Below are 10000 nucleotides of genomic sequence, written 5' to 3'. Positions count from 1 at the left end.
GTAGACTTTCTTTCATCTGAACTACAATTTCTTCTGGATGGCATGAGTCCGACATAAGTGATTCAACAAGATCGCTAGGAATCTGGGCGAGAGGCCTGTCTTCAATCCCTAAAGCAATGCAAAGACTTTTAGTGTTTGAAGGTAAATGGGCACTCTGACTGATCTCCAGCTTCAGCTGATTTGGCAGAAAATAAAAAGCGAACAACCTTGAAAGCGCTATGAGCAGCCAGGAAGCAAGTACTTTCAAGAAGAAATAATTAAATTCTAGTGATGCGAACGGGATTGGTGGCTTAACGAAGAAATGTGTGTAAGTTTACCTCTAAGCAACCTCACTGGAACAATCCGTCGAATCATGAGATCCAAAATACGACATGGTACATCAGCCACAAACTTACCTTTTCCAGAAAGCAACCGTCTTTCATCAATCTCATCAGCAGCTGTCTACAAGTAAAACGAAAAATAACAATAGTTACTTAACAAAACCAAAGCTCTTGGCTAGATTATACATTTACCGGGAGGCTGTGAGTTCAACTCCGGCCGGGACCAACACTCAGGGTCTTTAAATAACCGAGGAGAAAGTGCTGCCTTTGTAATTACATATATGATATATATGATATACCATTGGTGGTACCTTGCACCGGTGGCTCTGTTAGTTGAGAATTCGACCACCGTACAAAAATACGCGGGTTCTTACACCGGTCGGAGAAGTCAGTCCTTCCAAATGGTACATACAGTTTGTTGAAAGAATTGAAACTATAGTTGGAGTTTACAGTTTCTTGAAAGAATTGAAACTAGTTTGAGTCTCCTTAAGTCGTTCAACGGGATTCGAACCATGACCTCTGCGATTCAGTAAAATGCTTTACCAACTGAGCTATGAAGCCACACGGTTGGGAACAGGCAGAGGCCAACAACACCAGTACTAGGTCTTTGTAACGGTACTTTCACGTATCAAGCTATTTTTAGGCAAGGTCTAAAAGAAGTGTAACTGAGTAGGCTTGCACGAGTGACCATTCCCAATGCAATGGGTAATAATTTCTTATGCGAGACTTGTGATTAGCTGGAAAGGTCTGGTGCGGGACAATCAATCTAAAAATAACTCGGTCTGTAAAAACGCCGTTCCAAAAATAAAATAAAGTTGTACGCTCCTAGGAATGGATGGGGTACTGGTGCAAGACAATTTCTTGCGCTCATTCGTCCCCTTGAAAGGACTAATGAACCAAAGAAAAAAAAAAAGACATTTATGTTATTTGAAGTGCGAGTTATAGACGATAGATAGTAATGATCATCGCACTTAACTGGGCAATTGGAGCAATTGTCTCTCATAGACAACTGAAAAATTCAGGTGGCTTTAACGAGATCCGAACCCATTACTTCTGCGATATCAGTGCAATGTTCTACCAACTGAGCTGTGAACTCAGAGCCACATGGTTAGATGAAGGTTATTTCGTTCCCGTGAAAGAAGGACTAATGAATGATAGAAAATTCTTTCATTTAAAAAGTTTGTATTCCGATCCTTATTACCTGTTCACGTGGACTTATGAACCAAGCTGAAAAACTAGTGACGTGAACTTTATTATTCACTGCAGCAGCCGCTCGGGTGCATGTGATAAACTGGTTGGCGCGGTGCAACTCAGATTCAGATAAGAAATGAAGACATTCCCCTTGTTCACAATCTTGCTTGTGATGAATGCGGCAGTAGTTGACTAGCTTTCCATGGCAACATACAGGGCAAATAAAACCTGCTTGATATGTCATGTTCCTCAGCCAATAGAACTCGTTACGCATACACTCAAGCATCAAAGACAATTGTCTGTAAACAGTACGAGCACAGAACACTTCAAATGAATCATGGTGGGTGTCAGACGAAATAGTCAACTTTGATTGATTCCCTTCCGCTAACCGTGGATTGACATTTCCTCTGTGGACAACTATTTCTATGAACGAGGAATGACACAAAAAGATCACGGAGCAGTCTTCGTCCCCAGCTGTCTGAAATCTGGCAAAATTCTTGTACAAATGAGGATGCAGTGAACTCAGAAATTCATTTTGGCCCCACTGAAAAAACTGCAACACGAGCCGCGGAAACAAGCTCCAAGAAACTTGTCCATACTCAAATTTTAGGAAAAGAGAAGGGAGTTCTGCAGATGCAATCAACTCGGTGATGTCCTGTGGTGGATGCGACATTAACATGGATGGTACCAAGTACTGCTTGTTACATGAGGTATCTGACGAAGGCCAAGAGCAGAGTAAACTAAATTTCTCCATGATAGCAATAAAGCTTTCAAAGGTTTCATGCGGTTCTATCAGTGGGTCCCACACATGCGTCAAGAGTTTTTCTTCAAGGATTCCTGTTGTCTCGAGTTTGTGCCACAATTGTTTTGTTTCAGCTTTTCCGTGACAGTCAGGGAGCTGAACAGTTATCACTTTCTTGAACACATCAATCAACCACTGAGGATCCAAGACAACCAATTTGTTTAATTCAGGAGAGTCATCAAAATGTATTAAAATTCTCTGATCATGTAAAAAGTCAAGCAATGTTACAAATTCTTGATTGTCGTGAATTTGGCAAACTTCAGCTGCGATCCGTTTTGCGTCCTCAAAATAAATCCATTTATGACCTTTACCCAGAGTGGCTTGGAGCGCTTTCTCATACTTTAACCATTTGATTGGAATGTCTTCCTTCATCATTGGTAGTTCTTTTGCAACAGCTAGAATGCTACGTCGCAGACGCGCCACCTCTGGACACTCTGATTCACCACCTGATTTAGTATTATCAACTACAAAGACATCAAACAAGTGGTTCTTGTACGATTTTCCCTGCAAAGAATCATACACCTCACGGGCTAGCGCTAAAGGTTCTGCCCCGCCATAAGGTCGATCAGCATTGGTACAAACTAGGAAGATAGGAGGATTTTCTTCAGGCAAAAATAGGGATTTTGAATCTGAGTCTTTCGAGTCATCTCGACTGGCGAGTGAGGCAATGGATGTCATCCAGAAATCAAGATAGTCCAAATTACTTCTTGTTTCAAAATTGTCTTGTATGTTCTTGTACACGCCCTGCTTTGTTACAGGCTGAGCCGTTTTATGAAGTTCTCGGCTGAGGTCATACGCCAAAAGGTACAAAGCCCTCGATGTAAGAAAGAGTGGGTGAGTTGCATAATAAACCGATTGTCCACCAAAATCCCACAATACCGAGTAAATGTAATCTTCATTTTTTAGCTTGTCGACTTCCTGAAACGATTTCTTAATGAAAGTTTCCACCTCATCTGGTATTTTGGATGTGGTGAGATGATTACTTCTTCTATTTGTAAGATCAGTTCTTTGATTTGCTGGGGTGTTGTAAAGATTACTGCTACCATCAGAATCTGAATCTTTTGAAGTTCCAGGAGACGCTGAAACATCCAGCTGTTTATCTCGGGGGAATTCATTGTGACCGATCTTGATAAACTCCAGGGAAGATACCGTGCTATTCTCATCCCTTGTATTTGCACTTGGTGTCACCATGTCTGCAAGGGAGGAATCTACAGACTGGAAAGACTCAACAGAACGTTCATTTGTACAAAAATTTTCTTCCTTTAAAATCTTTACAACCAAGCGAGCTGCATGTTGCTCATAGGAAATTGCATCTTTAGTGTTTGCATCTTGATCCTTCTCCCCAGTCTTCCAAATCTCAGTGGTGACTTTAAAGTAGGATGGATCAACGTCGATCCCAACAGTGCTGCTCTCATCCGGATTGAACCGTATTCCCCTAAGAGACTTCTTAAGGCTGGTCTTTCCAGAGCGGTCTTGGCCAATCAACATAACTGGTATTCTTCTAACTCTTGTCTTTCCTTTACTCAGAGCCTTGTTGTAAGCTTCCAAAGCCAGTGGGCCACGCAAATAGATCTCTTCAGGGGGCACTAAACGAAATGATTCAAAGTTAGGACAGCATAGAAAGCACTTGACTGCATGCTGTGCATGCAAAGCTAGATTTTTCAGTCTACCAGTTTATGAAAAGAGGCATAACTTGCAAAAAATTGGACTGAAACATTGCCGAAAAAAGGTGCATTCTAACTTGTAGCAAGTTTCAGTTTTTAATGACTTGTACTTCCCACGCAAATCAGTTGAGCTAAGACATGCAGTTGGAGCTCTCACTGCGACCCCTCACGTGGCCGACCAGCTTTACTTACGTCCACCAATGTAAAACCCGTTTTAAATGTCAATTAAACTCTCTAATTGAAAGCTCTCGTAAGCGACCGCGGCCACCTTTGGGAATACCCAAGTGGACTATCTCATTGTTTTTAAGCTGTCGTAAGCGGCCACTCAGAGATCAACACTTTGATAAAAACACAACCCACTGCGCTGAGAATTTGAAAGTATGTGACATACCTGCACCAGCCTCTCTTTTGCACCGGTTTGTGGTTATAGATAATTATGAAACCTTCATTTCACAGTTTTGCTTTAACGAGCACGTGGTTGAGTGTTTTACCCCTCTTGTATGATATGTAAGAAGGTTTCTTACATGACGTTTACGCCAAACGGCAAACGGCAATTAGGGTTTTGCCAAAAATGTAAGAACCCTGCTTGATGTTAGCTCATTTCTGTCCTGTTAGTTCCAGATATCAAGCAACTTCTCACAGGAACGAGACAAGTTAAAATAAGAGAATTTTCTCGCTCTTATGATAAGCAGGAGCCTGCCGTTTCCCGTTTGCTGTAAACGTCATGCTTAACCTCTCTAATAACTCCGCCCCCTACTTGAAAGCCAATTATGCTGAGCCAATCAGCGTTCGGGTACGTGCTAAGGTAGCAGATTGCGCGTGAAGGCTTTCAATTGACACCCAATCCTTTCATGTGTAATTGACATGATACGTCGTTCAAAGAAACAAAAGCGATTTTAGCGGTTTTAAAATTAATTTTTCATAATTGTTTTTTGGGAAAATATAGTTCACTGCCCACCGATTCAAGAGTTGCAAAAACAAAAAAAATTGAGCGAGACGCCCAAATTTACCTTTACCGAGACCTTAATAGAACAATACACTATTAGTATGTCACTTATATCCAGGTTTGACCCTAATCAGATGCACTCCCAATTTTCATATTCAACACAAAGTGTCTCTTTAAATCTGAGCATTTGCTACCTATATCTAACAATAAGGTAAGGGTAAAAGTTGAATTATTTTTGGCTCAATTTCTAAATATTTATGCAATGGCCGAGATAAAGTGACCAGATTATCAGCGATAAATACCCACTAGGAAGGTGGCCTCAGAATGATAGATATAGAGTCCATGGTTAAATCTCTTAGACTGGCCTGGCTTAGGAGAATCTTTGGATCAAACGAAGGTTACCGTACCTGGAAGGTATATCTCAAGTATTTAATTGTTACTGATGAGTTTGGATGACTCCTGTTATTTAGCTTCAATTACATTTTTAATGACCTCTCGATTAATCCTCTGTTTTATAGCGAGTTAATAAAGTGGCGGTCTGAATTCAGAGATGCGTTTATAGCAAATAAGAACAATTTCCTCATAATGTGGATTAACCAAGACATCCGAATTGATGATAAACCTATTTCTACAAACAGTACTTTAAGTCTGACATCCGCTATATTGAACGTACGATAATTACTGAACGATAATTCTCTCAGATGTTAACAAATTAAATTATCTTGAGTGGGCTCAGTGGACTTCGTCACTCGATACCAAGAAGCCTAAGGGAATAAGCGGTAATTTAATATACTAAATCTTTACTTCAAATCCGTCAATAACCAGCAGTTTAATGTGCTAGAAAAGAAATCAAAACACTATTATAGCTACTAAGTCTAAAAGCACACATGATCTTCCAACTACGCTCAAAAGCTAAACAGCGGTTTCAATCTTATGGAAGAACAACTAATTGAAATTTATAGTTTACCCCACAGTTTTTCATCTGAGCCTTAGTTAAAAGCTTTCCAATGTAACGTTTTAACTCTATTATGTACACTGTAAACTCTAAACTGTGCCAGATAGGCTTTATTAAGACGACAAATGTTCCTTCTCAGCTGTAAAATAAGACCCGAAACTTTACACCATCGCATGTTCTATTGTACTGAGTCCAGCCAGTTTTGGGAACACTTGAAATCTTTTCTTTCCTGTCTCTTACAAAAAAATCAATCGACTAAACCTGCAGGACATTCTTCTGGGTGTTAAACTAAAGTCACTTTTATTTACCTATTTATTAATCTTAGGAAAATCATATTTATGGGAATGCAGAAGAAACATCGCCCTTCCGAATATAGTAGGTTTTAAAACAAAAGTTAACATTAAGTAAGAACAAGAGAAAATGAGAGGACAGAGAGGGAGGCTCGGTGCGTTGGCCGGGATATGTCATGTCCACGAAAGTTATTTTTAGACGAGCGGAAGTCTGTCTTCCGAGACGTCCGCATGCAGTCATCAACAAACGTTAAGTCCACATCGTCCGCCTTTACATGAAATCTTTGCTTTTCTTTCAAACATCAGACCGAGGTTGGCCTGCATGACTTCCGCTCGTCTAAAAATAACTTTCGTGGACATGACATATCCCAAGGGCTGGACCGGGAGCCTCCCTCTCTGTCCCTTCATTTTCTCTTGGTAAGAAGTGCAAAAATATAATTGCACTAAAAACAATACTCTCAACAAATTTTATACTAAACGGGATACTTATACATTAATCCGTTATTTTGTAACTTATTAGCCTTCATTACTCTCTTTTAAAATAATGGTTTTAAGCTCATTTCCAGTACTGTAACAGTATTGTAAACAGTATTGTAGTATTGTAATGCACTGTAAACAGCGTAGTAATACATTGTAATGCACTGTAAACAGTATTGTAATGTAATGTATTGTAATGCACTGTAAAGAAATATAAAAATTAAAAAGAAAAAAGAAAAAAGAAACGTCTAACCTCACAAATTCGCTTTAGAAATTTCGATTAGACTCTAGGAATGTTCAATCCATTTTGCGGGAGCGTGGGAATTTTAAGGAACTACAGTACACAATAGAAAAGTTCACTCACCGTTTAAAAAGAAAATGGGCAGGAAATAAAAATTAGTCAATATGCAGACACGAGTCTCATTAGTAATAATCTCAGACAGTTTCAACTCCCAGATTTTCACAAAAGTAATTTAGTTTTTGTAACGTATTTACTTCTTTACTCCAAACCTTCCATTTTTAGCCACATTCCACAGACCTCACGTATTAATACTTTCGATAGAAGTTCTTTACACACATTAATGCATCGACATGTTCATGGCACTTCGGCTCGTCTAGTAATTCTGTTATTGCGGAACGCAGCCTTCTCGCGCCGCTCGAAATCTCTCGCGCTCCGAAAAGAATCGGCTACGCAGGCTATTATTCAGTAAGATTCCTAGCGAATTTTTGTGGTATTTCGCGTGGTTTTGTGAACTTCGAGAGATTTCGTGGCTCCGAGCGAGCGAAATATCAGAAACCCAGGGTTTAAGACCCCTGGCACGATGTGTCAAAATGCAAACATATCCACAGCTAAATACAGTGAATATGTTTCATAATGTTATGCTAGAGGAGGCCGATTGTATGCAACATTATGAAGCTCACCTGATAAACGTTCTCTCTTGTTGGGTCCTGTGCACTCTCCTATCTTGCCAGCTGGACTTGCCATTGCCGAACGTTTTCTAGGGTCTCGATTGGGAACATCTGCTAACAGTCTGTCTGCACCAATGATGCATACCTGTGTAATTAAGACATGGTAATTAATAAATGAATGGTATCACTAATAAGGGCTGCATAGATTTGTCTGGCATGTTTTATCAGACAGCAATAAGTGGCTGAGTTTGGTTTGGCTGATTCCGGCAAGGGGATAATTATCATCAATAGGCAATCTCCCTTTCATCATATTACACACGTAGCAAATCTGTCTCACGACGAAGACGACAATGATGATGATTATGACAACACCAACAATAACAACAACAACAATAATGACTTTACATTTAGTGCTTACAGACTTCACGGATTTCATGGGAACCAGTACATAGACTAGGGCATGCCCATGTAAGTAAAAACAATTTTATGTCACGTTTGCAGTCATTTATTATAGGAAATTATAATGAAAATCAAGTAATCTTGTTTGTCTCATGATATGATCACTTGCAAGACCTATACAAGCCAGACGCAAACTACAGGTGTTGGTGGATATTCTAGGGCGCGAGAAACTCTGTTCGAAGCCCGGTTCAAAATTCAAAAACTACAGTACTTCCATGTGCTTACACAATCTCTCTTTATTCAACTAGATCCAGTCCCCACACGGGGATAGCGCCTATCGCTTACAAACAAACAAGTGCAGGTTGATCGCGTGTCGGTCAGCCCTGCATTTCCAACTACCATCTCTAGGGTTTTCTTAGCTACTTTAACCAGCGACTTAAACACCCCACCAAAGTGCGACCCTAGTGGAGGATTCCAATTCCATCTGATCCCGTCACTGGCAGCATTATCTGCGATCTGCTGTTGGTCCATTGCGAGGTCAAGTTCTCTGAGCTCTATGTCCGCTCCTACGAAGTTTGTCCCATTATCGCTTGTAACTTCTTCCGGTCTTACCCTGGTGGCCACCATTCGGCTGAACGCATTCAGGAAATCTGTGGTGCTCAATGAACGTGACATTTCTAATTGTACCGCTCTGGTTGCTGAGCACGTGAACATCGGAAACTCTTCGAGTAATCTTGGTTGTAGAAGGCCAGCATAATCAACACAGCATTTTGCAAACGTTCTTATTGTTGTCCCAAGTCTCGACTTCGGAAGTGGTGCCATTATCTGCAATGCTGGTTTCGCACGTCTTCTCTCACACGCCTTGCATTCTTTGTCCCAATTCTTCACCTCTTGCCAACCATCTATGACCCAATATCGATTTCGCACCTGCGCCAGCACGTGATTGACCCCCGCATGTCGGCAACGGTTGTGGACATCTGCAACAATCAATTGGGGGATGTGGTTTTTCTTTGGCAAGATCCTGGGGTGTGTTGCATCATAAGGTAGCTCCGCTTGGTCCAATCGCCCTCCGACTCCTAATACACCTAGCTCATCCACAATAGGAGTAAGACGTTTTAAGGGGCTCTTTTGACTTCTTTACCTCCAATCAAATCTTTCATTTCCTCAGGAAATCTTTTCTCCACAGTTTCCAGCTCTCTCTATTTCGCCTGGGGTCAATAAAAAAGTTCGCTCCTGGTGACAACACCTAAAGGTTTGCCTTGTTTCCTCACCCTGGCCAATAATGTACCGGCGAATCGTCTCACACACGCTGTGACTCTTCTAAGTCGGTTCCAGCTGGTGTGCTTTAATGGATTCATCAACGGTTGTGAAACTTCTAACGCAAAGGTCATCTTTGGTTTTACTATCTCAGCTAGACATTCATCCGAACGCTCTTCATGCCCTACACATTTCCCTTGAGGCCAGTCATCTTCATGCTCATACAGGAACCGAGGTCCACTAAACCAGCGATGATCACTTGTCAGCACCTTTCGCGTGTAACCCGCGAGTCGCATCATCTGCACAATTCAAATCGGTGGGGACATGTCGCCACTGTCTGGGACTAGACTTTTCATGAATCTCTGATACTCGGTTGGCAACAAAAGTCTTATACCTTCTCGACTGACCCTGGATCCAGAAAATGACGTCCTTGGTGTCTGTCCATAGTGTACAGTTCTCGAAGGGTGTCTCTAACAGCTCTGACACCTTCCTTGCCAATCTAAGACCCAACACTGCTGCCATGAGCTCTAACCTCGGAATCGATATCGCTTTTGTAAGTGCGACCTTCAGTCTCGCTGCAATAAATCGTACAGTCACTTCACCATCTTCGTATTTGTGTCGCACGTAATTTACAGCTGCACAAGCCAACAACGACGCATCTACCATAGTATGGATAGATGTGTCAGCAACAGTTTTCTCAGAAGCGCGATAGCACCTTGGAACTCGGATTCCGGAAAGTTCTGGTAACTGACTGAACCATTCCTGACACGTCTTCTTTAAATCACTGGAA

The 10000-nt window shown here is 41.2% G+C and overlaps 1 protein-coding gene across 2 annotated transcripts in view; it reads right to left on the bottom strand.

Moving 5' to 3' along the window:
• The window catches only part of LOC137974303 (uncharacterized), a 30101-nt gene that overhangs the window by 3776 nt on the left and 16325 nt on the right, over positions 1–10000 (bottom strand). Inside the window, exons 4-7 of one of the 2 annotated variants that reach the window (XM_068821186.1) lie at positions 7567–7699; positions 1522–3899; positions 396–441; positions 1–108 (exon numbers count right to left, since the gene is read on the bottom strand). The exon at positions 1–108 is cut by the window's left edge and continues 138 nt beyond it. In XM_068821186.1, the coding sequence (XP_068677287.1) occupies positions 1–108; positions 396–441; positions 1522–3899; positions 7567–7699 (2665 nt within the window). The remainder of the gene's footprint in view (positions 109–395; positions 442–1521; positions 3900–7566; positions 7700–10000) is intronic. The other variant, XM_068821187.1, reaches the window with a different exon arrangement.

Source organism: Montipora foliosa, chromosome 10 (genome assembly GCF_036669935.1).
Source record: "Montipora foliosa isolate CH-2021 chromosome 10, ASM3666993v2, whole genome shotgun sequence".
NCBI classification, from domain to species: domain Eukaryota; kingdom Metazoa; phylum Cnidaria; class Anthozoa; order Scleractinia; family Acroporidae; genus Montipora; species Montipora foliosa.
Note: the sequence above shows the minus strand (reverse complement) of the source record. Positions and strands in the feature narration are given on the sequence as shown.